The sequence below is a fragment of the Canis lupus genome, chromosome 26, assembly GCF_011100685.1.
Source record: "Canis lupus familiaris isolate Mischka breed German Shepherd chromosome 26, alternate assembly UU_Cfam_GSD_1.0, whole genome shotgun sequence".
In the NCBI taxonomy this organism is placed as follows: Eukaryota; Metazoa; Chordata; class Mammalia; order Carnivora; family Canidae; genus Canis; species Canis lupus.
Window position 1 is genome coordinate 23,952,694 of NC_049247.1, and position 27,789 is coordinate 23,980,482.

General features: G+C 51.5%; 2 protein-coding genes across 8 annotated transcripts in view; both read left to right on the top strand.

Moving 5' to 3' along the window:
• LOC477539 (SEC14-like protein 2) overlaps nt 1–18,406 on the top strand; it is a 19,780-nt gene extending 1,374 nt beyond the window's left edge. For 3 of the 7 annotated variants that reach the window (XM_038575638.1, XM_038575643.1, XM_038575637.1), the window contains exons 2-12: nt 996–1,071; nt 5,511–5,554; nt 5,949–6,008; nt 6,282–6,470; nt 7,521–7,616; nt 7,794–7,854; nt 8,246–8,329; nt 12,080–12,186; nt 12,289–12,428; nt 12,601–12,770; nt 13,366–13,615. In XM_038575638.1, coding sequence (XP_038431566.1) covers nt 996–1,071; nt 5,511–5,554; nt 5,949–6,008; nt 6,282–6,470; nt 7,521–7,616; nt 7,794–7,854; nt 8,246–8,329; nt 12,080–12,186; nt 12,289–12,428; nt 12,601–12,770; nt 13,366–13,538 — 1,200 coding nt within the window. In that variant the 3' untranslated portion in view covers nt 13,539–13,615. Of the gene's footprint in view, nt 1–995; nt 1,072–5,510; nt 5,555–5,948; nt 6,009–6,281; nt 6,471–7,520; nt 7,617–7,793; nt 7,855–8,245; nt 8,330–12,079; nt 12,187–12,288; nt 12,429–12,600; nt 12,771–13,365; nt 13,616–18,148 lie in introns of those variants that run through there. The other 4 variants (XM_038575640.1, XM_038575639.1, XM_038575641.1 and 1 more) reach the window with 3 other exon arrangements.
• A 3,130-nt stretch (nt 18,407–21,536) lies between these two features.
• MTFP1 (mitochondrial fission process 1) lies at nt 21,537–25,019 on the top strand. The gene is made up of 4 exons (XM_038575645.1): nt 21,537–21,834; nt 22,739–22,866; nt 23,243–23,475; nt 24,446–25,019. Exons 1-4 carry the CDS (start codon nt 21,768–21,770, stop codon nt 24,516–24,518), a joined length of 501 nt encoding a protein of 166 aa, XP_038431573.1. The 5' UTR covers nt 21,537–21,767; the 3' UTR covers nt 24,519–25,019.
• The last annotated feature ends 2,770 nt before the right edge of the window (nt 25,020–27,789 follow it).

Consider the following 27,789-nt stretch of genomic DNA (forward strand, 5'->3'; position numbering starts at 1 on the left):
TTGCTGACCTAGGCAAGGGGCAGAAGTGGCAGGTCCTCATTGGTCCCCTCCGTGGTTGTCCTGTAGGTCATTGACTAGAGAAGGGTGAATGACTGGGAGCAGGAGGCATGGGGACAGCATGGGGGGGGGGGGGTGCTCACCCACAGGGTAGTGAGCAGTTGGAGGTAGATGTGGCCATCCCTCGGGGTCACTGTCCATATCTCTTGTTTGGCACTCCCTGCACTTTCCCCCTTCGTGGCTTCCTGTTGGAACTGTTCCCTCCACCTGGATGGCCCTCCTCCCTCCTGCTACCTTTGAAGTCCTTCAAGCCCAAGCAAATGTTTTTTTGGCACCTGTTTTGGTTTCTGGCAAGTGTCTTTTTTGAAGTCGTCATGAACCCACTGTCTTCCTGGGCCAGTCACAATCCAACTCTTCCTTCCCTCTACTCCCCAGCACAGTGCTCCCCAGTCCATGACTAAGGGGCAGAAGACTACAGTGGAAAGAGTGCACGCTCTGGCCTCCGACAGACCGGGGTTTGCATCCTCGCTCCTCTGATTACTAGTTGCTCAACCTTGGGCATGTTACTTAGCCTCTCTGAGCTCTTATTTCTTCATCTGTAAAATGGGGACAGTAAGACGTGAGATTCTGAGTGAAGCATGAAGAAGATAAGTGCTAAGTTCAATGCTGGGCACACAGGGAATGCTTGGCAAACAGCTTTTACTGTAGCACGTCCCAGAGTGTCTACTATCACAGTTAGCTGGGAACACATATGCCCACTGCCACACTAGGGAGTGTGGAAGTGCACACAGCCAGGCAGGGGTAGAGTGTTACTCCCTTCCCGCCTCCTCCTTGCTATCCACTGAGGCAAAGAGTGCACCATGCAGCCTACGTGCTCAGCCGGTGTCTGCAGAGTTGACCCATGCTGTAGAGGGGTCCAGCACAGTCCCTATGGAGAGTCCTGGGCAGCGGGTGGTCAGGGTGGGACCTGCCACTCACCCTACTACCTCTCCCTACAGTTTCGGGAGAATGTCCAGGATGTGCTGCCCACCCTGCCGAATCCAGATGACTATTTTCTCCTGCGCTGGCTCCGAGGTGAGGGAAGAGGGGCTGCGGGAGGCTGGGGCAGGGGCTTGTTCTGAGTAGCAGAATGGCACCCTCTGGGAACCTTGCCCCTGGCAATCTGCAAATCTGGAGAATTCAACCTTTAGAGCCAAAAGGGCCCTTGGCGATTACGTAACCTTGACCCTCCTATTGAGTAGATAATGACACTGAGGCTCAGAGAGGTGAAGTAACTTGTTCCAAGTCACACAGCGTTTGAGCTACAGGCAGAGAGAAGTCTAGAGCTGGTGGGCTGACTCCCAGCCCAGTGCACTTTCCACCCATTCCATAAATCCACTCTGCTGATGGACTTTGGGGAAGTGGATTGAGGAGAAGCCTAGCAAGACCCAGCCATGTGGGAAGCTTGAAGCAGAGCCAAGTTTAGAACCAGAGTGCAGGCCCCTGGGAGAGGCTGATCCCCCTCTGTGGCCTTTGGGGATGGCAGGCCAGCAGTTTAGGGCAGAGTTTAGCTTGCAGGAGGGACAGAGTGCCTAACTTAGGTAGACAAGACTACCCTCGAGCCCCTACCGGGTTCCAGAGCCCTGAGTTCTAGGTCTAGCTCTGCCCTGGCCAGATGATGGCATGTGGGCCAGGTGCACACATCTGCTTTAGGTTCCTCTCTGGTAGAATAGGACCAGACAGGCTGCCCTGCCTGTTGCAAGATGTAACAGGATGGAACTCTGCATGTGGTAATGAAATGCATGGCTTTCTCGGAGCATCAGAGTACAACTCAACCCCATGCCCCAACTCCTGAGATCTCTCCTTTCTTTTTTCTCTTCTTCTCTCATGTGCCACCCTCTCTGATTCCTGTGACACTTCTTTTTTTCTTTATAAAAACTTTATCCCTGGCCATTGAAATAATAGAGAAAATTCCACTGTGTTAGGCTAGCAGAGATTCAGTTGTGATATAGACTCATGGCCCCCAACACTAAAGTGTATACCATGCCCGATTGTTTATTTATAGACATAGACACACACATACTTAACCCAGGGGTCTTGGGACAGGTGAAGAGATGTATATTTCTTTTCTGGCCAGAAATGGAGCTGCCACACTCTGGGGACCTACTGGGAGGCACCCTAGGGGTGGTGCAGCCAGGAAAGCCACATGGGGCCCCTTGTGTCTCTGAAAGTACCACTTGACCCTTTCCCCCAAAATGCTGTGACCACCCCCCACCGAGCCCACTCAGGTTGGGTGGAGGGGCAGCACGGGGGCGCAGTGCAGTCGGTCCAGCGCTGGAGGATATTTTGGTCTAGCATTTGCTGAAGGACTATAGCTAGAAGTGGGTGGGTAGTCAGCGTGGGAAGGCTGTGCTGCCTTAAAGAGCCAGATGCAAGATGATCAAACACACCACCGAGCTGCTGTTAGGTAGAGAGTGGTTTCAGAGAGCTGAATAATAACGCAGCTCTTTTATCTGAGAGGAGGCTGCCTGGGCTCCTGGTGGTTGGTTTCCCAGGCATTCCTAACTCCCCAGTCCTGAGATAACCCCTCTCTTTGCATGCAAGAATATCGGAAGAGTGGGGCACATGGGCGGTTTGGTCTGTTAGGCGTCTGCCTTTGGCTCTGGTGCTGATCCTGGGGTCTTGGGATCGAGCCCCGGGGCAGGCTCTCTGCTCATCAGGGAGCCCGCTTCTCCCTCTCCCTCTGCCTGCTGCTCTGTTTGCTCATGTTCTCTCTCTCTCTCTCTCTCTCTCTGTGTCACATAAATAAATAAAATATTAAAAAAAAAAAAAGGATATCGAAGAGTATAGTCATCCTCCTTTGCCAGATGGATGGCCAGTGGGAGGCCTTGCCAGCGGAGGCCCAGAGCGGGGAAGGCACGTACCTGAAGGTACACAGCTAATGAGAAGCAGAATCAGGGCAGCAACCAGGGGCCTCAGGCTTTCAGGCCAGTGTTCTCTCCAGGAAGCCACAGCTGCCCCCTGAAGCCACGCTCTGCCTCTTCAGACAGAGGAAATGTCTCCTTGGCACTTTATTTGTGCCTTACATTTCCCGGGCAGGAGCTCAGGCCTGGTCAAACTCTACTGTGAATTTTAATTAGGGTTTTTGTTGCCTTTTTTTTTTTTTTTAAGGAAACCTTTTCCCTCTCTGCCTTTGATTCTAAAGGAAACCTTTTCAAAGCGCATGCTAGCAGTATGTCTTTCTCTCACCTAGGTGTTAGTTCAGGCTTCCACTCTCGGCCCCTTCCCCTCACACGGGTTTAGTTTTCTGTGGGCCTCCTGGCCCTGATAGCTGTCATACTAGTCTGTACTGCTTCCCCCTGACTGGGCTGAGCTCTGGGCTTCCCAGCAAGGAGGATCAGATGGCCTGATGAAAACAAGAAGACGGTAGAAACTGTGTGCCTGTCGGGGAGGAAGGGGGCAAAGCAGGTCTGAGTCTCCTCCTTCTTCAGGATTCAAAAGTGATCAAATAAGAACCCAGGATAGCTGCTCCTAGGTCATGTTCTCTGGCAGTGCCCTAAGCCATGCTTTGATCTGCCCCAGACCAAGGCACAGGAACCCTGGAGAGGCCTGACTCAGCAGGTACTGGGAGGCACCATGCCGGGTGCTGCCAAGGCCAAGTGGCAACTCGGGGAGGGCCCTCAGAGAAGACCCTGGGTGTTGGGTACTGGCAGATATGGGCTAACTAGAGAGCTGTCCGGAGATAAGGGGTCACACACACTTCACCACCACTTCTGTTCCTATGGAGGATTCCCACTCTCACAAACCAACTGGGCTCCCCCATCATGATAGTGTGTTGCTTAGCATCTTTCATGTGTTTCTAGATCATTGATGATTCAGTTGGAGATGTGCAGTATCTGAAAGTCACACTGGGAGAAAGGGGAATGGCTGAGATGCAAACCCAGATTATATTCCTCCTAAAGCTCCCCCTTGCTGCCATGATGGTGCATGAAATGTGACCATCGGAAGAAACTTCTTAACAGTAAAGGCCGTCAAGTTCTACAAATGTGTGTGTGGCACCGATGACGGGTGTGGCATTGGTCAAATCTCTTGATGCCCTCTTCGGGTGCAGGACAGTGGAGTGGATTTCATGATAGCAGAGTCAGGGAATATGCTTGGCCACTCCCAGAGATCAGTGATTAAGGGACCGGTGACAGTCCAGAGGGCAGCCTGTCTGGCCCAGGTTCCAGGGCTGTCAGCAGATCTAGATGTCAGTCAGATCCAGAGGACAGAGGGCTGGGAGGGACAGTTCATAGGTCAGTTGGCAAAAATTGATCAGAATCTGGATCTCAGAAACTCCCTAAAGGATGAAATGGAGTGAGCCAACGGTAACAAGATGAAATCTGATAGGGTTGTATCCAGAAAACCGCTTCACAACATATGGGATGGAGCCTTAGCTGCAGCACAGCTGAAAAGGATTTGGGAGGGTCAGTTGACTATAAGCTCCATCTGAGTTAAGGGTATGACTGTTGCCAAGAAAGTTCTTAGGCTTTATTGGAGAAGGGTAGGCAACACCTGGTGCTGTGCTCAGTTCTGGGCAGCCCGCTTTAAGTAGGACACTGGCAGACTGGAAACCATCCAAAGGGAAGTTCTGTGGATGGACTTGAAACCGGGCTGTGAGGAATGGTCCAAGAAGGGATCTATGGATGGGCAACCTGACGGCCGAGGGGATGCAGGTGGCAGCCCAGAATTCACCAGTATTGGAAAGCGTGTCATGTGGCTGAGGAAGGGATCCTACTTTCTGAGTGCCTCCTGCAGTGGATCTCCGTTTAGCATAACCATGAGCACTGAGTGCAAATAGCAGCTCGGATTATCTGGAAGCAGGTGGTTTTGGGGGGCAGTGAGGTCTTTGTGTTCAAGCTTGAGCAGGATGACTTGGGGATTGGAGCATCAGATGAAGAGTTGGCCTAGGTGAACTTTAATTCTGAAGCTTTCCAGGAACCCTGGGAGGAGGGCCCTCTGTGTCCCATGAGGGTCTGTGTGGGTCCTTGGCAGATATGGCAACGTTGACTGGAGGCTCATCAACCCTTCTGTCCTCAGGGGATATTCTACTAGATCTGCCCCAGATTATGGGGCAGCTGTGTTCATCTTTGAACTGTAGGTCAAGTTCTCAGAACTGGATGTTAGACCGTGAAGGAGATTAACTTTGTGCAAAGGGGGAAGGCTGATTGATAAAGGGGTCCAGGGTTCACTTTCCTTGAGAGGAGATGAGATCTTTCATCTGTTGCATCCACTAGGGTAAAATTCTTTTGATTCTGAAATTACAAGGCTGCACCCACCTGCCCTGATCCTTGACCTGCTCTTTCGGGATAGTGGTGTTCCAGAAACCCCTAGAGAAGGTCTTCCTAATAAGCTTCTGCATGGTGGAGTGATTTAGGAGTCAGCTGGGGGTGAAGTTGGGGAGGAGTCAGCCCCAAGCACAGGAATAGAGAAATCTCCCTTACCTTAGATGCCCAGGCCGCTGGTCTAACCCTGACCACATTTCCCTGTTACAGCAAGAAACTTCGACCTGCAGAAGTCCGAGGCCATGCTCAGAAAGGTGAGATCCATTTGGCTCCATATCCTACTGTTGCCTGCCTCGGTTCCCACCCATCAGAATCACACTGGGCTTGGACTTCCTTTGCCCACTCTGCCCACTCGATCACAGCCTCTGGCTCGTGTGGCATATCTGAGTATTAGCTGACCACTGTTGCCTTATCCCTTTGGGACAAAGTACATTCCCTTCCCTGGTAACACAGAGCTTTCATAGTTCTGGGCCAGCTAAGAATTACAGTCCATTCTGCACAGACCTCAAAAACAGGCAGTGCCTTCTTCTCCAGTCCTGCCACTTGCCTTCTCGTGACATACCTGGGGCACGGTGTTACCTATTGTTGGATGCCTATAAGGGGTTCCTCCATCCCAGCTTTTTTAAAGTCCTGACTGTATGTTTGCAGCACGTGGAGTTCCGAAAACAAAAGGACATTGACCACATCACAAGCTGGCAGCCTCCGGAGGTGAGGACAGATGATCTTACCCCACCCACTATGTCAGTTAGGTCCATCACACCTACAATCTGTATCCCGAGTCTGTCGGACTGGGACCCTCAGAGGAGAGGTCTGACCATGGCAAGTGAGCCCTAAGGGTTCCAGAGTGGGTATCCATTGCCATCCAGGGGGAAAGGCTGTGGAAGGAGAGCCTGATGAACCCATAGAAAGGTCCCGGGATACAGGGAAGGCATGGCCTCCCCTGACCTGCTGACCAGATGCCCCTTCTATGTCTTTGCCCAGGTGGTCCAACAGTATCTGTCAGGGGGCATGTGTGGCTATGACCTCGACGGCTGCCCCATCTGGTACGACATCATTGGACCTCTGGATGCCAAGGGTCTACTCCTCTCAGCCACCAAACAGGACTTGCTCAAGACCAAGATGCGGGACTGTGAGCGGCTCCTGCAGGAGTGTGCCCGCCAGACCGAAAAGGCGAGTGGGCTTAGCTCGGTTGAAAACGAGTTCATCACTGAAGTGTTCAAGAAGAAGCGGGCATATCACACAGGGATTTACGCATAACTTCAGGGCTGAGGCCAGAGGTTTGGATTTCACGGACAAGTGAAATCTCAATGTTTTAGGGACTGACCCGTGTTGCCACATTTCTATTTTTTTCCAGGGCTTAAAAGGAAATTTACCGGCTACTGTTGCTATAATTAACCCCCAAAACTATAAGAATGGCATAGTCTCAGAATAAAGGGAAGTCCTTTCAATCAAAGAAATTTACTTTCATAGATAACATACTACATTATATTGCTTTTCTTATTCATCTGAGCATCTGTAAAATCTTTGTCATAGTATTGGGTTCTGTTGGTGTAGATGAGCTCAGAGTCTGTGCTTCTCTAACGCTGCATTCAAAAAAAGATAAGGACAGGTGATTCCCTCTCTGAGAAAAAGGCTAAAGGGAGAGAGCTGGAGCCACCCTGATCTTCCTTCCTGCCTTCCTCTCTAGCTAGTGTAAGGATGCAGTGAAATGATGTCATATATCTGGAAACATCTCAACACTGTCATTCACAAACTTGCACTGAGAGCCTAATGTGTCCAGAGACCCTGCAGGCTGCGGATGCAGAGAAGCGCTAGATGGGCACCCTTGAGGACTAGGTTGGACTGAGAGTCTCTGTGCCTGTGTGCCAGATAAGTGGTCACATGAGGCCCCATGGACTGGGCGCTACCAGGTGCTGCGCCCAGAGGAAGAGGCAGGCCATCAGGCCAAACTGCAGAACAGGAGGGACCTCAGATATAATCTAGATCCACCCAGTTGTTTACTGGATAAGAACAGGGACACTTAGGCAGGAAGAGTGACGAGCCTAGTCTACAGTTTTGGCCTGGGGGTGATTATCTCAATTCGGAAAACTCTAGATATGGCCCCGCCCAAATACAGTTGCCATTTCAGCACACAAGCAAATCAGCTTCTTGCCCTGAACTGGAGTAGGTTTCTGCAGTGCGGCAGCCTGATGTGACTTTCTGCCCCTCTGCCCCTTGCAGATGGGGAAGAAGGTGGAGACCGTCACCCTGATTTATGACTGCGAGGGGCTTGGCCTCAAGCATCTCTGGAAGCCAGCAGTGGAGGCCTATGGGGAGGTGAGGGGTGGGGCTGGGAGGAGGGGTGGGGAGAGGAAAGAAAGTGGGTGTAGGCCACCCTGCTGGGATGCCCTGTGGGTGAGGCCATGGGGGCCAAGTCTAGCCTGCAGAAGGCAGGGCCTTCCTCCCTGGTACAGAGGTCTGAGCTTGCTGGACTCGGTGATCTTGTTTCCACAGTTTCTCTGTATGTTTGAGGAGAACTATCCTGAAACACTGAAGCGTCTTTTCGTTGTTAAAGGTAGGTTGGGAGCTATCTGTGATGAAGTCAAATGGGAAGGAGGGGCCAAAAGCATTCCTGGGCCAGATTCAGGAGAGTAGAATGGGATGAGCCAGAGGAGGGCATCTGAGGACCCCTGACGTAGGCAGACCAATTCACAGTTCACAAAGCTTTTAGGATTTATTACCTCCTTGGAACCTCTTGGACCGGTGACGTAGGAAGGCTATACCCGCTGTCCAGACAGGGAAGCTGGAAGTAAGAGGTGGCCATGCCAAGCCTCGCATCCTGGGCTGCCTGTGTGGGCGCCACAGCACTAGGGAACCTGTGACCTGACACAGGGGTCTGTGGAGGACACTATCAGGGACAGGGTGAGCTCTGCTCCTGGTCTCACATCGCTTGGTCTCTGTTCCAGCCCCCAAGCTGTTTCCTGTGGCCTACAACCTCATCAAACCCTTCCTGAGTGAGGACACACGCAAGAAGATCATGGTCCTGGGGGGTGAGTAGCCCAGACTCTTCTCAACACCATGGGATGGTACACGACCCAAATCGGAGATAGCTTTAGAAGTGTCTAGGGCAAAGGCTTCCTCTGTTGGGTTGGTAGCGGTGGGACCCAGGAGCAAGTGGGGGCTGGGCTAGGGTCTTCCCTTCTGTTTTCATAAGCACTCTTTCTCTCAAACACTCTGGAAGAAAGTACTGAGCACTGTAGGTGCAAAGATGAATGAAACACCAATCTTTTTTTGTCTTTTTAAAAAAAGATTTTATTTATTTATATGAGAGAGAGAGAGAACAGCAGGGGGAGGGGCAGAGGAAGAAGTAGATTCCCAGCTAAGCGAGAAGCCCGACTCAGGCTCCATCGTAGGACCCTGTGATCATGGCCTGAGCCAAAGGCAGACGCTTAACTAACTGAGCCACCCAGGCATCCAAAACACCAGTCTTGTTCTCAGGGAGCTTACAGTATTAACAGGAGAGAAGCCGGCAGAGAGAAAGGGACAATACAAGCTAGAAAAGGTACTAGAAATGGCAGAGGGAAGTGCCACAGAGGTCACAGGAGCAGAGGTTGCTTTTAGTTAGGGGCAACTAGGACTAGGAGTGGCTTCCTTTGATGAGCACCTGCTGTGTGCCAGCCCTGGACTAGGTGACAAAGATGAATCAGCGTCCCTGGCAGTGCTCTTGGGGAAGGAGAGTCACAAACAGACATGTAGCAGCACTGCACGTTAAATGTAAAAGCGGGGAATAAAGAAGGGGGTGGGAACAGCGAGCAGGGGCACTCACCCCTCCTGACCCCAGTTAGGGGATGCCTACCTCATCTGAGTGCTAGGGAATGAGTAAGAGGCAGCCAGATGAAGCCAGGCGGGAAGCCGCTGGGCAGAAGGAATAGCACTGAGCACAGACCTTAGGCGCTGTGGCTTAGGCCATTATAGAGAGCATGGCAGGGCGGCGGGGTGGCAGGGCGTGGGGAGAGGTGCAGCTGGAGGGGAGCCGGGAGATAGGGCACCGTGCTGGGAAGCCGGGACACAGCTCCACGGGCTGTGGGGAACCAAAGAAGGGTTCTGAGCAAGGGGAGTACCAGGATCAGACTTTAAATGCAGACACATTTGACCAGCAAGCCTGTGAAGGACAGGTACCAGTGTGCGTATACCAGGGCCGCAGTCCATGCAAGAGATGTTGCAAGCCTGAGCTGGGCAGGGGGAGGGTAGAAACAGAGGAGCCCTGATGGCTCAGATGGTTAAGCATCTGCCTTGGGCTCAGGTCGTGATCCCAGAATTCTGGGGTGGATCTGCTTCTCCCTATCCCTCTGCCTGCTGCTCCCCCTGTTTGTGCTGTCTCTGTGTCAAATAAGTAAATACATCTTAAAAAAAATAAAAAGAGAACTAGTTATGAGCTCAGTACAAAGCAACATTTAAAAAAAAAGAGAGGCCGGATCTGGGACTTACTTAAGAAGTAAAACAGCAGAACCTGATCGCATTGGGTGTAGGAAAGGAGGAAGAGAAATCTAGAATGACTTTCTGGTCTCTGGCATGAATGACTGAGTATTATAATCACTGGTGACATTAGTTCAGCTGGGGACACAGCTGGAGGAATTAGCTTGACACTGAGTTTGAGGAGTCTGTGAGATCTACAGATGTTGGGGATGCTTGGGCCTGAAGCTGAGGAGAGAACCCCAGTTTGGAAATTTGGGAGTTATCAATTAAGCCGAGGGATGCCTGGGTGGCTCAGGGGTTGAGCATCTGCCTTAGGCTCAGGGCGTGATCCCAGGGTCCTGGGATGGAGTCCCCCATTAAGCTTCCCCTAGGGAGCCTGCTTCTCCCTCTGCCTATGTCCCTGCCTCTCTTTCTCTGCCTTTCATGAATAAATGGATAAAATCTTAAAAAAAAAAAAAAACAAAAAACAAAAACCCTGGGAACTTTGAGCTCAAGAGCAGGTGGAGCAAGAGGAGCCCACCAGGGAGAAGGAGGAGTGATTGATGAGGTTGGCAGGGCCTCACTCGACAGAGACTGGATACGCAGGGGAGTCAGGCAGACATTGAGGCACGAGGGGAAGCAGCGAGGAAGATGCCCAGGAATCAAGCCAGCCGGGATAGAGAGGAGCTGACTTTTGCCGGAGTGTTAGTGGAATGGGTGGGAAGAAAAGGCCAGAAAGGTAGATTGGGACTGACTCATGTCAGGCTTGATGCCACCTATGGAGTCGGCCTTGGGGGTAGGTAAGAGGGATTCTGAAGGTTTCTGAATGTTCCCCATCAGGCAGCATACCAGAGGTGGAGATCTTCCCCATGTGTATTAGTGAGCCCTGGGAGTGGCGTGAAGCATTCTGGAAAGTACAAAACTTCTGGGTTCTGGTCCTGACTCTGGCAGCAACAGAGTTCTGCTTCCTATTGCCTCAGTTTCTCTCTCTGTAAGATGGGAAGGGCCCCTCTGGCCCTATTCCAACTTTCCAGCTGAGCTGGGGGAAGAAATACAAAATCTGAGCAAAAGGCTCTGATGATTTTTGGCTTTGCTGCTGCTACCACCCACCATGAGCATGAGCCGGTCGGGTTTCCTGGCAGCAGAGCTGCAGAGGAGGTGCAGGCTGTTTTCCCACCCACACCTGAAGCCCTTTCAACCAGACCTGCCTCAGGCTCAGAAGATACGGGATCTTGAACAGAGGAGGGAAGACATTCACTCTGGGCTGGTCAGTGGAGCTTAAGAGCACAGATTACATTCTCCCCAAGACCTTAGATGCCATGTTCTAGGAGTTACATGGTCTCAGGACCCTAGAAATCTGAGGCTGTGAGACCCCGGACAGCCGCTGTGGGATTCTAGTCAGCATCAGTAGAGGACCTGGGTTCTACCCCATGGCTTGAAGCTGCTGCCTATTTATGGTCTCTAGGGTCAGCATGAAAAGGTTTCCAGTATCAAAATATTGTACTTGGCTGACAGTGGTTTAGGAATTTGGAGTTGGTGAAGTGGTTCTCAGCACTGGTTGCACTAGACTCAAACTCTCCTAGTCAGGAAAGGACTTGGTTATTTAAAAAAGAAAGAAAAAGGAGCCGAGTCACTGGCAGCTAGACAGCCTGAAAAACAGCAGAAGTGAAGTCGTGGCTGGGGTAAAGCCAAGGAAACCCATTTAAGGGGCCTCTCTATAGTGGCGCAGTCAGTAAGTCACGATTGAGCACGATTCCTTGTAGGTAAAAGTAGGGGAGGAGACATGTGGTTGGACCTTCCTGGATGGAATTCCGTCTAACCAGGGCGGATCGGGCGATTCAGGCCCTCCTGCTTGCTACACATGCTGTTCCCTCTGCAGGGGATGCCCTTCCCTCTTTTCTTTGTGCCCTCTGATCGCATACCAGATATTTGTATCACCTGCCTGAGGGTGATGATTTACTCTCAGACACGTCTGGGGGCAGTTAACAGTTAACAGCACCTTCTCAAGGACTTAGTTCCCGTCCCTCCCACTGGAGCCCTGTGGGGCAGGAGGAACCAGGCTCAGAATGAAGGGATTGACCTAAGGTTCCTCAACTGGCCAGAGGCAATGGAGATAGGACACTGGATATCCTGATTCTTAGTCCAGGGAAAGGGCAGTCCTCTGGGTGATGGCTCCTCCTGGACCCTCTGCGGAGCTGAGTGCACATCATGTGCTTACAATGCCTGCATTTTGCGTGCTGCGGCAGACAGGTTTTTCCTGCCTCTTTTGTGTTGACCACAGGGCAGTGAGGAAATCTTGTCTAGTGACGATCCTTTTTTCCTCCTTCCTTCCCCTCTGCTGCCAGCAAACTGGAAGGAGGTTTTACTGAAATATGTCAGCCCTGACCAGCTGCCTGTGGAGTATGGGGGCACCATGACCGATCCCGATGGAAACCCCAAGTGCAAATCCAAGGTATGAGCTGCATAGTCCCCTGCATAGCCCATAGGGGCGAGGGCTCATCAGGGAAACCTGGCTCAAATGCACATTTCAGTTCACTCTGTGCTTTGCTTCTAGATCAACTATGGGGGTGACATTCCCAAGAAGTATTACGTGCGAGATCAGGTGAAACAGCAGTATGAGCACAGTGTGCAGATTTCTCGTGGCTCCTCACACCAAGTGGAGTATGAGATCCTCTTTCCTGGCTGTGTCCTCAGGTAGTGTTCTGGACCCTGATGGCCACCCGTGACTTTCAGCCATAGGTGCCAGTGGTTGGGCTGGGGTGGGAGGAGCCACCCTGGGGGCAGAACACCCCCCCCCCCCCCCCGCCGCCACCGAGAGCACGCACACAGATGCAATCATGCCTGAATGAGAGGATGTCCCCTGCAGGTGGCAGTTCATGTCAGACGGTTCGGACATTGGGTTCGGGATTTTCCTGAAGACCAAGGTGGGGGAGCGGCAGCGGGCAGGGGAGATGACAGAGGTGCTTTCCAACCAGAGGTACAATGCCCACCTGGTTCCTGAGGATGGGACCCTCACCTGCAGTGATCCTGGCATCTGTAAGTACCTCTCTCATGGCTTAAAGCCCCTGCCCTGGCTGTCTGCCTGTGAGGTCCCTCTTCTTCTAAGGATTTAGGGTCTCAGACGTGAGAACTAGACATAGGGCTCCATCATTTTGACCCTCTCCTTACACAGATGAGGGAACCTAGGTTTGGGGAGGGGAAATAAGCAGGGGACCCACCTGGTTAGCAGCAGGGTGGGACTCTGACTTGATATTTCCAGGTTGACGTGAGTCATGGTGCTAGGTGACCACAAGGTTTCAGAACACTTGCTCTCTGGTCCAAGTTTAACTGGATCTGTAACTGTGACCAGACATTTCTGGGGAATGCTCCTTCCCCAGACATCAGAGAGGCAGACCTGCCTCGGTGGGTGCAGGGATCCCAGGGTGAGCAGAATGCTGAAAAGCCCAGTCCTGACCCTATGAGTCTCACTTATCTTCAACTTGATCAAAAAACAGGTACAGAACACGAACAGGAAGTTTAGCCAGGAGGAATTGAGTGTTTTTACTTAAAGATTAAATTCCAAAAAAAAAGAAAAAAAAGAAAGTGTTTTACCTCCTTCAACTTTGTGGTATCAATTAAAATTTCCTTTCAGTGATTCTACTTCTGCAAATTTATCCTACAGAAATGTTGACACAAAGACACAAAGATATAGAGACAAGGATGTTCCTGGCAGCCTTAACTGGCAATAAACCAAATGGTCTTAAAAAGATCTTGTTAAATGAATTTTGGCCCATGCATACAATGGAATACATTATACCCATTTGAGAGAATAAATTGACATGTAAGATGTCTGATACATGTTAAAAAAAACAAAGAATGAAACAGCATATGGTATACACACACTTTGTTGTTGTTTTTTTAAGTGTATACATTGAAAAGAATTCTGGGGAATCTGTGCTAACTCTAATGGTGGTTATCTCTGGGATGGTAGGAAGCTTCTAGAGGGTTTTACCTTCTTACACTAATTCTGCAACTATGTTATTTTACAATGATCATGTACTACATTTATAAGCAGAAAAACCACATACACACACAAAAAGCCCTTCAAATGTCCAGTTTTCTTTACATCAGAGCCAATGGGCCAGGTGTGGAAAGTCGATGAGAGCAAGGGCTTTATCATCAAGCTGACTTGGATTTGAGACTGACTGGTCCTTAGGCGTGTGACTTAGCCTCTCTGAGCTTGAGTTTCATGATTGCTATAATAGGGATCAAATTCTCTACCTCATGGGGATACATGATGATTAAATGGACAGCACTTAGCATAATGCCTGGTGTACAGCAAGCACTCAACACACTGTAGTCACCATTATAATAATTAGGGCAAGACCTGTGTGGGGGAAAAAAGACCATCGTGGAGATGGTGCTGGAGATGGGAAAGGCCCTATGCACCATTTCTAGGGCAGCATCACCAGGAGATATCGGAGCTAGCCCCCGGATGTCTCACACCATCATCCCAACTTCAGATGCTGTGTACTTCCCCACATGCCAGGCAACCTTTGGTCTCCAACACTCCTTTATTATAGATGCTCTGTGGTATGGCTCCCCAGGGAGGAGTATGCTTGTTAGTGAGCAAGCAGCCAGGTCCTTGGAGGAAAAGGCATATTACTGTATGCTTCAGCAAGAACAAGGCCTAGCACACCAGCCCGGATACTATTATCCACAGAGCATATTTGATATATAACCTTGAATTTTTAAAAAGATTTTTATTAGAGAGAGAGAGAGAGGATTGTAGGGGGAGAGGGAGAGGGACAAGCAGACTCCCCATGGAGCAGGGAGCCCGACCTGGGGCTCAGTCCCAGGACCCCAGGATCATAACCTGAGCTAAAGGCAGACGCCTAGGTGACTGAGCCACCCAGGTGCCCTAAGCTTGATTTTTTTTTTTTTTTTAAGTGGACAGGAAAGCTGAGGTATAGAGAAGGGATGTTATCTCTCCCACAAAGTAGCTTGCATACACACCAAAAGACAGAAGACATGAGGGAATCCTCGAGTTCTGGTCCAGATCTCTAGGCCATAGCCTATCCTAGAGATGATCAGGTCTACCCCTGATGTGACAGGGGGTAGAGTGGAGTCCCAGACCAGGGGAGTAATTTACCCAAGATCATATAGCCAGTAGCAGCACCCAACCCATTTCCCAGCATGGCCTATTACTGTCTATATTATCTGAAGGATAACAGCCTAAGAAAGGACCCAGGAACAATATAATATAATCTGGCTTAGGTTTGCAAACCCAAATTTATTTTAGCTTTTCTTGGATACATTCCCAGATCGAACATTTATCTGCCTGTGGGGCCTTGACTGGGAACTGCTTCTTGTCCATTCCAAGGAGGATTAGAGGCAGGTCTCAGCACCCACGTCCCCTCCCCAGGTGTAAAGACAATGAGGTGGGATCAGCTGTTGTCTGGAGCCATGGCTCAGGTTAGACCTGAGCCCATAAAGAACCCAGTATTAGGTTACAAGCTCACCTGTGGGAGGGCAGCGCTTTTGAAGAACCAGGCGATTCCCTGGGAGTGGAACATAATCACTCCGTGGAGAAATTAAAACTCTGTGCCAGCCTCCAAAGGCAAGAGCACATGGATCCACCTCAGGCCATTCTGGTCCTTGCCCAACTGTACTTAACTAGTAAGGTGGAGAAGCAAAGTCTGAATTGATTTTACTTATTTTTTTCTCAACTAATAATTCCTGAGAGCCTGAGTATAGAATAATACTAGGAAAGAAGAGGATTCAGAGAAAAGATCTGGACTTTGTCCACCAGGAGTGCAAAACATAGTTTAAAAGACCTAAAACACTGGATGAAGGTTCAACAGTACTGCCAGGCAGTGCTGGGGAGAAAAGAGCCCAGCTAGGCTCCAAGAGGCCTGGTTTCTGAGTCCAGCTGTGCAACCAACTCTCCAAGTGTTTTGAGCAAGTGTCTCTAAATAATTAGCTTTTGCTTTCCTTCTCCTTAAAATAAGGAGAGTGGGCTACAGCAGGTGGTCTTTTTGTGTGTGTTTATTTATTTTTAAGATTTCTATTTATTTATTCATGAGGACAGAGAGAGGCAGAGACGTGGGCAGAGGGAGAAGCAGGCTCCTTGTGGGGAGCCTGATGCAGAACTCGATCCCAGGACCCCGGGGTCCCAGGATCATGCCCTGAGCCAAAAGCAGACATTCTACCATTGAGCCACCCAGGAGCCCCTATTTTGTATTTAAGTAGGCTCCATGCCCAATATGGAGCTTGAACTCACAACCCTGAAATTAAGAGTCACATGTTCTACTAGCTGGCCAGCAAGGCCCTTCTAGAGCAGGAGTCTTTTTTTTTTTTTTTTTTAAAGATTTTATTTATTTATTCATGAGAGAGAGAGACACAGGCAGAGGGAGAAGCAGGCTCCATACAAGGAGCCCAACGTGAGACTTGATCCCGGGACTCCAGGATCACATCCTGGGCCAAAGGCAGGCGCCAAACAGCTGAGCCACCCAGGGACCCCCCCCAGAGCAGCAGGTCTTAATCTGGGGTTTGTAGACTTCCCAGAGCAGTGACTATAAAGCTTAAAGACCAAACACCTCTCTTTTATAACATACAGAGTCTAATTTACTATTCTGAAATGAAATTAATGGATAATACAACCCACCTAAATACGTACTTTAAAAAGTGACAGAATCGCTCGTCAGGAGAAATAAAGGGAAGCTAATTTAGAATACATATTTGTTTCCATATATAAATGAGAGGACACGATTACACCCATGTACCACCATTCTTCAGAATGGTGCGTTTCCCAATGGGAAACTCTGCCCCCAAGGGTCCATGATGGGCTCCAGGTGATCTGAAATGGTGTGCTTTCATCAGTCTCAAGGGGGTTGGTTCCCCAATAAAGGTTGAGAAGTCCTAGCCTGGAGGACCTCAGGGGGGGCTCTACAGGTCTGTCAGTACATGATTAGTGTCAAAATGAACCATGCAATTCATGAACTCCACTTCCCTGGGGCCTGGGCCTCCAATAGCCCCTTCCTCATTTCTGAGGACAGACTATACAAGGCTGAGCCATCTCGATCCAAGGAGCTCAGAACTCTCCCCCAGCATGACTAATCCTGGTTGCTGGGACTCTGTCATCCAGGATAGTGAGGAAGTGTCCCTCTTTCCAGAGGGACTATTGGTTCCTTTTTTTTTTTTTTTTTTTAAGATTTTATTCATGAGAGACACAGAAAGAGGCAGAGACATAAGGAGAGGGAGAAGTAGGCTCCCTGCAGAAAGCCTGATGTGGGACTCGATCCCAGGACCCTGGGATCATGCCCTGAGCCAAAGGCAGACGCTCAACCACTCTGGAACTACTGGTTCTGAGAGACCTCTGGGGCAGAGAGGATATCAATGAGTAATACTCACTTCCCACCATGAAGAAAGTGTGGGTGGTGTGTCTGCCCAACATCTAAACTATGCATTTTATCTAGGGGCAGGAGAGGGGAGAGGTTAAACCTCAGGTTTAAATACATTTTGGGGGGGGGGGGGGCTTATTTAAATTTTTTTTTTTTTTTTTTTTTTCTGGAAAAAGAGAAGATCAGGACAGGGAAAGGGCAGAGCCAGTGTTTTTGTTCTCACACTCTGTTCTCTTGAACGGCTGTTTGACTAAAAGGGAACAACTTCTCAAAAAGAAAAGGGGTAGATTAAAGGCATTCTGTTCCTTGGCCAAGGCTTCAAAGCCTTCTCTGCCAAGTTCATGCCCATTTTGAGTTTTCCGAATCTTTCAGAATTACAAACAAGGATGCGGTGCGCATCTTTGGCCATTTATCTTTTGGTGGGATAAATTCCTGGTTCCAAAACTCTGTATATTTTACCTTCTCCGGGCTGGTCTCTCCAGGGCCCAAGTTAGGCAACAGTGCTGCCACGGGGAAATTGCAGCACCATCACTTCCTCACCGTGTAACACTGTGACCTCCTTTTTATTATATGCTCTAAAGCAGAACTAATGCTGAACTTGGGAGTTATTTTGAGCAATAATATAATAGTATATATAGATTACCAATCCAGGGCTGAGACACCCAAGGAGCTATCGTTACCATTGCTGTTATTATTATGACAACTACTGCAGCTACTGATTTTGCTTTGCCAGTTCGAGCTCTAACTCCTCTGAAAAGCCTTTTACATGATTTTATAGATGTCAGTCTATAGGGCCCTCCCCTTCCAACCACTGACAGATGTGGTTGCCTCTCTCACTCATCCTGGCACTCAGCATAGTCTTTCTTATATTTTGCCCCCTCTCTGTAAAGATCTGAAGTTTCAGAAGGTAAGGGACAATTGCTTATGCCACCTTGGTCCTCATTATGTACCACACACTGCCTTATTCAGTCAACAAAAATCGCTGTCCTTTGTCAGAATTGCCTGACTGTCTGGTTTTCTGCCTCCCCTCAGATGTCCTGCGGTTTGACAACACCTACAGCTTCATTCATGCCAAGAAGGTCAGTTTCACTGTGGAGGTCCTGCTTCCAGACAAAGCCTCAGAAGAGAAGATGAAACAACTGGGGGCAGTCACCCCAAAGTAATGCCTCTCCTCACAGCAGACCTGGCTCCCTCAGTGTCTCCCTGTCAGTTTCTGTCCCTGTAGCCATCATTTTCCCAGTACCCAGATGCCCAAAAAAAGCCGGGCTACAAGAAAGACCTTGGGCTGAATTTGGGGAACTTTCATTTCAGAATTAGGAAGAGAGAGAGCAGCAGGAGAGGGTCTCCGTGCCTCTCAAATTACTAAGAGTCCCCCGGGGCTGGGCACCATGATAGGATCCACCATCCTATAAGCCGTGCCAACTTCACCTGTCCAGTGACAGCTGAGACAGGAAGGGAAGGGAGGGGAAGATGGGGGTGGCAGCAGGGAAGAAACTAGAAAAAGGGAGAGAGATTGAGACCTAACACTTCAGGGAAGCCGGCTGTAGGGGAGGAACTTGCTCCCAGTCTAGATCATAATGAGGAGTAGCAAGGTAGCAGATTGCTAGAGTCATGGTGGTGGGGGTCAAAGGCTCTTGTAAACTTCCTATCTCTGAGGCTAGGACCTCTTGGTGTTTCCCACCAGGTCTCAGGAGATGGCCTGACTCAGCACAGATCTTCCCACTCAGGGGTAGACAGGGAAGCCACCTTGAGACCTCTGCAACTCTTGGGACCCTAATTACTGTCAGTGACTCAGAGCTTCTCAGGACAGACACTTGGTACCCAGCCACTGTCCTTCCACGCAAACAAAGCACAGGGAAATCACCTCCAGGATCCCAGCTCCGGGGAGGGCCAGGGAGGCTGAGGGTGGGAGTGAATGCCGAGGCGTCCAACCCCCGCCCCGTCTCAGGGCCGCCAGCCTCTCATCAAGTAACTCTCCATCTGAGCATCCCACACAAAAATGACAAGTGACATCCAGACAGCAGATCTCGGTGAAGGCCTTCCCCAGTCTGGGTGTCCCACGGTGCCGGCCAGCCCGCCTCCTGACTGACCTCAGCAAGGCTTTGGCGGTCCCATCTCTGGGGGAGGCGTCCGGCGGGTGCTTTGGGTTCCTGGGGTCTGGCGGGGAGGCTGCCCGGGCAGGGGGCCAAAGGCCGGCCTGGCATCTGGGGGCAGCGACAACGCCCGGAGGCCCCCGGCCCCTCCGGCCGGCGACAAGCAGGGCTGGCCCGGGAGGCGCTCAGCGACCGGGGACCGCACGTGCCGCCACGCCACGCCCTGCAAACGGACACGGGAAGGCGGCGCCGCCGGGGCCCGCGGGAGAGCCAGGCGCGGGCCCCGCGTGCGGAGACGCTCGGGCGAAGCGGAGGGAGGAGCAAGGGGCGGGGCTGGCGCCGAGCGGAGCCGCCTGAGGGTGCGCGGGCGCCGGCCCGGCCGCTTACGAGGCGTCGTCCCGACCTTGGTTTACTACGCTCTGTTAGGAAAATTAACCAATGAATAAAGAAGCAACGTTCAGCGCACGGGGAATGGAAGTCAATGCCCACCACCTAGCTCCTCACTGCCCCTCACTCAGAGTGACAGAATTTGTGCCTCAGTAGCCTCACCCGGCCGCCAATAAGTGGGGTCCACGCGCAGAAGCCACCCGCTAGTCCCCTGGGGCGCGCGCTTCCCAGGGGACCCGACGACCAGCTTGCTTCCCGATTGGCCCAGCCGAAGGACCGCCTTCCGCCATCTTTGTTAAGGGCACCAAGGGGGCTGCTGGCCACCTTCAAGGTTTGGGCGGAGGCCCCGCCCCACTCGGTCTCACGGTGCGCACCGGAAGTTTCCTGCGCACGGACGAGTGCGGGTCTGGGGAGAGCGCGGCGCCCGCGGGGGGCACAGAGGGGGAGGGGAGCGGCCGAGCGACGCTCACGTGGTGCTAGGGACCGTCTCCTAATTCCCCGCCAGCGCTACCGGTGTTTCCGGGGCTATAGATCGCATTTGGCCGAGTCCCAGCTTCCTGCAAGGTCACCACCGCTGATCCGGCTGCCCTACACAACCATAAAATGACAAGAGACGCCGAGGACTAAAAATGAGGTCCTTTTTTTTTTTTTTTTTAAAGATTTTATTTATTCATGAGAGACACAGATTGAGAGGCAGAGACACCGGCAGAGGGAGAAGCAGGCTCCCTGCGGGGGGGGGCGGGGGGGCGGGGAGCCTGATGTCGGACTCCATCCCAGGACCCGGGGATCACGACCTGAGCCAAAGGCGGATGCTCAGCCACGGAGCCACCCAGGTGTCCCAAAATGAGGTCCTTAATACTGAATCAGTGGTCTTTATGTTTCCAATCTTTATTTGAAAATCATAAAAAGCTATTTCTTTAAAATGAGTGCCCTCTGGGTACCAGGCAACAGCCCTGTGGTTATGGCCCTGGATTGTTGGAAAGATTCAAGGAAATAATACGCGCACAGCGCTTAGAAGAGAGGCTTAACAAGTGAGCGCTCAGGAAATATGGGCCTCTAGTGGGTTTTACAGACGTAGCTAATAGGTGGCTCAACTGGGATTTGAACCCAGGACTACCTGTCTTTAATGGCTGCCTCTTTGCTAGCTGATACCTCCAAAATCCAAAGGATTCACAGCTTTAGTGAAGCGCACTCATTGTACACATGAAAAAACTGAGGTCAGGCTGGGGAAGGAGTTTCTAAGTAATCGCTACTACCCAAGACCACTCATTCGGTTCTGCTCACTTCCCTGATGTCTTGTTTCCTTAGCCTCATTCATTCATTCATTCATTCATTCATTCATTCATTCATACTAGGTCCTTCCCACAAGAATCGTGGTCTGGGGGTTACATCAATCCAGTTAGACCTCAGAACTTGATATATGAACATGGCACCTGGCAGGAAGGCACTGGAGTCCAAATATCCACCCTCCCCCCAGGCTCCTTAACTCAGCTCAATTTAAGAGCGCAGGATCTGGAGCCACTGCCTGGATTCAGATGCCAGCTTCACCACTTAGCTGTATGACTTGAGAAAGTGACCCATTTGTGTGTGTGTGTGTGTGTGTGTGTGTGTGCCCCTATTTCCTTGTCTGTAAAATGGGGGTCCCAGGTTGGTGGGATGCTTTAAGAAAGTAACCTGTCTAGAGTCTTCACCGAACGGTCTGGCCAGTGGTAAACTTAATAAATGATTTCTTAATAATTAATCCTTGCAACTGTCCCTGGAGTGAACACCGTGTTCCCCATTGAATAAATTAATAAAATGAGGCTCAGAGTACACAGTCTCTTGCCTGAGGTCACACAGCTATAAAGTGTAGCCAGGAAGTGTAGCATGCCGCATTTGAACCCCCGTCTCCTGGGCTCCAAATCTACAGTCTGTCGCGGGTAAGGATTGCGACAGCCACTCAACCCCGGAGGAAACGTGAATATGAATCTGTGAAACCCAAGCCCGGGAGAGGGGCTTCGGTGCGCGGGGTAATTTGCAGACGCTCCCTGCTGGCGGGGACAGCTCGACCTGTGTCCTTCAGTCCGGGACCTTCGGCTGGTCCCGCCGCGGCAGCCCGGAGCCGTAGTGGAAGCTGAGGTGGGACCGGCAGCAGGACCGGCTGCAGGGGCTCCGGCCGAGCCAGAAGCGCCATGGCCGAGCCGCCCCCGCGGGGTGCCGAGCGCGACCTTTTCCGGGACACTTGGGTGCGGTACCTAGGTGAGTAGGGGCGGGGGCACGGTGACCCCCCACCCTGGGGCTGGAGACGCAGAGGTCGCCAGACGCCAGCCAGAGGCCTGGAGAAGGGGGAAGGACCGCAGTCCTCATTGTGCCTGCGCCGGAGAGCGGGCTCAGAGAGGGCCAGACACTTGCCCGAGGCCCCGCAGCTCGGCCCTGCGCGGATCAGCACCCCAGGCCTAAGCTCCAGGGCCGGGGGGAAGGCGCTGAGGGGACGTCGGGACCCTGGCCGTGGAGTGGGCATCTGGCCCTCATACGGGCTCTGCTTGGTGTTCGGTTTTCTTCTTGGCAGATAGAGATGAGCACAGTGTTCGTGGAGTGGTAGTTGTACGGGTAGAGGGAGGTGAGGCCCTGGAAGGACCTGGCACGTGCTGAGGGCCTCATCAGCCGACCTGCTCCCCATTGGCGCCCGTGCTTCCAGAACCCAGGCCGGGGGGGCGAGGGAATAATTGTGACTGTACCCAGCTCTCCCGCAATGGCCCCGGAGTCGAGGTGGACTTCATAGGTGCCTTTTTATAGAGCCGGAAACTGAAACTCAGAGAAATAAAATCACTTATCTAAGGTCACCCAGCTACTGCTTAGCGGGCTGGGATTAGGACTAGTGCCCCCTCGTGGAGCAAAATATCTCCCTTCCCCATAGCCGGAATTATTATTTTTTTATTTTTATTATTTTTATTTTTATTTATTTTTTAGAGAGACAGAAAGAGAAAGAGAGAGAGAGAGAGAATGTTATACAGGCTCTCTCTCAGCACAGAGCCCATCGTGGGGCTCCATCTCACAACCCTGAGATCGTGACCTAAGCCAAAATCAAGTCAGATGCTTAACAGATGGAGCCACCCAGGCACCCCACTCCCTACACCAGAATTAAATGTCTTCTCCCCAACAGGCTATGCCAATGAGGTGGGAGAGGCATTCCGTTCCCTGGTGCCAGCAGCTGTGGTGTGGCTGAGCTATGGTGTGTCCAGCTCCTACGTGCTGGCCGATGCCATTGACAAGGGCAAGAAGGCAGGAGACGTGAGTGTTAGCCTGCCCCTCAACCCCCCACCCTAGTCCACTCCCTTTGTGATTTACCACAGCCTTGCATGTGGCAAAATCCCTGGTGGACGAATCCAATCCCTACAACCTTGCCTGTTGCAGTCCATACCCCAGTCCTGTTTGTAGGTAGTGCACCCTACCCCTAGCCCTGCATGTGACACAGTCTGTACCCCAGTTCTGGATGTGAATGAGTCCACCCTCAGGCCTGAATTGGCACAGTCCAGAACCTGACAGTAGTGTGGTTCTGTCCCCATCCCCACTGGCCCCTTCCCTGCCCTGGTCCAGCCTCATTCCCTTGTCCACAGGATTTCCCACCTCTTCCCCTGCTGGATTAATTGTCTCTTGTTCCTACCAGGTACCAAGCCCGGAGGCAGGTCGCAGCACCAGGGTGACCGTGGCTGTGGTGGACACTTTTGTGTGGCAGGCTCTGGCTTCTGTGGCTATCCCAGGCTTCACTATCAACCGTGTGTGTGCTGCTTCTCTCTACATCCTGGGCACTGCCACCCGTTGGCCTTTGTCTGTCCGCAAGTGGACCACCACTGCACTGGGGCTTCTGGTCATCCCTGTCATCATCCATCCCATTGACAGGTGGGTGCCCCTCCCAGCCTCAGGGATCATCCACTCTACAGGTGGAGATAAGCTCCGAGAGAAGTGGGGTGTTCCCACTTTGCAGAAAACAATAGCAGCAGAGGCAGGGCTGGCAGTCAGGGCTCCTGAGGTAGAAAGGACTCTGTCCTGGCAGGTATTTGACAGGAAAGGCTTGGGAGGTGCCTGGAGGGTATAGGACACAGGACCAGTAGATTCTAGGAAGAAAGCCCAGTGTCACAGAACAGCCAGAGGCACGCAGGAACAGGTGCAAATTGGAGGGGATGGGTTTGGGGAGGTTTTGGTAACAGAAACCCGACTAAAGCTGGGTTAAGTAAAATAAGAATTAATTGTTTCATGAAACTGAAAAGTCCAGAGTTATGCTGCTTTCAGGCATGGCTGGATCTAGACACCCAAATGATGTCTTTAGGGGTCTTGATCTCCCCATCCTACTGCTCTTCTTTCCACACTACCCTATGTTGGCTTCACTCATTTTCCCCACGTGGGAGCAGAAATAGCCTCCAGCAGCTCCTAGCTTCCATCTCATCAGTTTAGCAAGCCCCAGAGGAAGCTTTTCATAACTGACCAAGAAAATCCCAAGGAAGGCTGTCATGGGTCTATTCTGGACTCAGTGCCCTCCCCTGAGCCAATTTCTCTTTTCTGATTGGCCACACTTGGGTCATCTGCCTGCTCTTAGAACCAGAGATGGGGCCAACTCAACCAGATCAACATAGAGTGAGAAGAGCAGTCTCTTCCCAAGGGAACATAGCTTAAATAAAGGCCCTAAGTGAGCTTTTTACCCTCTTTATGACTCAGTTTCCCCAGCTGAACAAAGAAAAGGATGATGTCTGCTACCTGGATGGCACTTGTGTCCTGCATCTAGGAGTCCCTTTCCTAGCCCTGACCTCCTACCTCCCTTTCCCCCCTCTAGCTCCCAGTGGTTACTTGCTCATCACTGTCCACCACCCCACAGGTCAGTGGACTTCCTCCTGGACTCCAGCCTACGCAAGCTCTACCCCTCAGTGGAGAAGCCCAGCTCTTCCTGACCCCACCCTGATAACTGGCCCATTCACTGCTCTAGTCCAACTTCCTCCTCCTGCCAGGGGGTACGGATGGATGCCTGGCTCCCTGAGTCTGAGGCCCGGGTATGTTTGAGCCAGATGGAAACTAAGAGAACAAAGACCTCAAGGAGCAGCAGCTGCCATGACTCACAGGAATGGGAGACCTAAACCCCATCTGCTTCCTTGGAATCTGTGATACCGAGAGGGAGTGGACCTGTCTTTTGACAGGAAAGTAACATCCTCCCATGGAGGATAAGCAGACAGGCCCAGACAGGGGAAGCCCAGATCACTTAGCAGTCTGGGAACCCAGGAGGCCCAGTGGCTTGGCCCTGCAAAAGTGTGGCTGAACCAAAAAGCAGCAGGTACCCGAAGAAATGCAGGGGTGCCATAGGGGGTACCCTGAGGACTGATTCTCCAGCTAGCTGATCTGCTCAGGCCTGGTTGGAAGGCAGGACAGCCCCCAGCCAATAAATTCTCAAGAAGTTGCGTTCTCTTCTTTTCTCTTGGGGATGAGCAGGGGTATGGCAGTGGGGAGCAGGCCCGGGGGCCCTCAAAGGTGGAGGCTGACTTCTGCCATATGTCACTTACAGTAACCAGCGCAGGGCCTGCTGGGTACCTCCCCACCCACCAACGCTCCCCTGCAGATGCCTGGGATCTTTGGGCATTGACCTCTCAGCAAGCCTCCTAAAGCACCAACACCTCTGGAGGGGATGCTACCTGTGTCTGAAGGTGCCTGAGGTGAAGACAGCCCCCTGTACGAGTGTCACAGAGACTATCACCGGAGACTCAGGAGCCTTGGGGAAAAGGGAGTGACCCGGGGGCTGTCCCTGGGAGCATTGAAGGGGCATTCCTCCTTGATTCTGGGCCAGCCCCTTTTTTGGCTGCTAACATCTGAGGGGTGGAAGAGCGGGGAGTGGGGTTCAGGATGTGGAGCACAGGGCAGAAGCAGGCCTAGGTCCCTGTCACTTGGCCCGGTGCCAAGCCACAAATCAGTTCTGGCCATGTCTCGCAGCCTGGGTGTAGACATGGGGCCTAACCCTTCCCCAGAGAGAACCCCTGCCCCTGGATGGGGACTCACAGGGGTCAAGAGATGGGGCGGGACTGTTGGTGAGACAGGATGGGGGCTCAGGTTGTGGCTTATGCTCTGAGGGGTGTCTAGCAGCAAGGTGAGTGTGATGGCTGGGAGTCTGTGATGGGGCCTTTCTCTGCTGCCCTTCTCATCCCACACCAGCTGGGTTCCTTTCCCTGGCCCCCCCTTGACCTCTGCCCAATATCTGGCTGCTCTCTCCAGCTCCCTTAAATGCTCTGAGCCCCCTCAACTCTCCAGTCCTCTGCCCCCTTCTGGGCCCATCTCTAATCCTGGGCCCTCTCCATCTCCCCATCGGGGGGTATACCCGCACCTGCATCCCTATGACATTTGGATTCTGCCATCAGTTCCCTGATCACTGAGTATCTTCCACCTTCTGGGCTCCCCCTAAAACTAGGAGCTGCTGGCCAGAGTCAGGCACAGCTCTCAACATTGCCACAGCCTTGTGTCCTTCCCTATCACTTGCCTCCTAGCCTCTCCCATCCCACCTGCCACTGTTCCTCAGCTGGAAATACTTTAGCTCTTGAACAATCTTGAGGATTTTTCTTAACCAGCCCTGATGCCCCTCCCATGTTGCCCCTCAGCTCTGTCTTGCCCCATCTCCATCCCCAACCTCCCTCTCAGTGGGGACTTTTGGAGATGAGCCTTCCTGAGAGTGTGTGCGCCTGTTGTGAGGTTACTTGTCTGGGCTCCTGGTCACCCCATCGAAGAGCCCTGGCAGGTTGGTGGCTCTTGGTTTTGGAGGTGGGGATCAGGGATAGGCTCTGAGGCAGGGAGGCAGTTAGCTCAAGGAGGCACTCCTGGTATTGGGGAGATGGGCCTGTGGGAGATACTGTCATGCTCCTGAAGACCTTTGAGGAAGCTGTCACTGGCCTCTTCAACTACAAGACCCACTTGAGGTATCTTGATCAGCAAAACCAAGGACGGATCTGGCCTCTGGAGAGCTTACTACTTGACCTTGGGCAAATCCTTTCCCTCTGTGGGCCTCAGTTTCCCCAAATATAAAAAGAACATTATCTTGGTCTGCCACATTTGAGCTCTGAGTCTAATCTTTATTAAACATATAGCTGGAGACCCATTCAACTCCAGCCATACAACCCTGGTAAGGGCCTTTCTTGTGCCTGCCACATGTGAACTGGGACAGGAGCTGTGGGGTGGCGGGCAAACTGAGGCCTGCCTGTGGGCACTGAAGTCAGGGTGCTCCTCCCTTTGCTCCTCTAATGTTTGCTCAGGGGCCCAGCAACCCCTTCGGCAGAAGTTGGGCCTCTTCTGGATGCCTGAAACCCGGCACATCCTCTTGCTGTGGGTCAGTGAGTGGTGCACTTGAGGCATTCATATGGGCCAGAAACAAGATCACTGCCTTCTTAGGAATCATTTTAAACATAGCCATTATTTGAAAAAATAATAGCAGCAGGGGAGGCATCTGGGTGGCTCAGCCAGTTAAGCCTCTGACTTCAGCTCCGGTCATGATCTTAGGGTCCTGGGATTGAGCCCTGCTTTGGGCTGTGAATTCAGCAGAGAGTCTGCTTCTCCCACTCCCTCTGTCCCTCCCCTCTGTTTGCTCTCTCTCTCAAATAAATAAAATCTTAAAAAATTTAGTAACGGGGAGAGGCTGGCACAAGGTGGCTGCAGCATGTCGGAGCTTGAAGGGCCTGGTTGCTGTAATTACTGAAAGAGCCTCTCGGCTAGGTCTGTCTGGCCACAATGGAGCAACTGGTGGAGCAAGGGGCTACTGCTATGTTTCTGGACCTGTCCAACTCTGATGGGGAGGCCCACCCCAAGAAGTTAGGGAACAGTAAATAAATAAATATTTATACATAAATAAAGCGGTATAAATTCAGATTTAAATGTGTTATATTAAAAACAAAGGTAGTAAAATGTTCTCATCACAAGAAGAAAAATTTGTAGCTATGTGGCGATGGGTGTTCACTAGAGTTACTGTGGTAGTCATTTTGCAATATTTGTATATCAAATAGCAAGTCGTGTCATATACCTACAAGTAATATGTCAATTATATCTTAGAGGACAAGCAAAAAAAAAAAAAAAAAACCCCAAAACCCCTCCCCACCAAAACCCAAACAAGCAAAAAACAGTAACACTCAAAGCACATTGCTTTTTTTTTTCTTTTAAGATTTTATATATTTATTCATGAGAGACAGACAGGCAGAG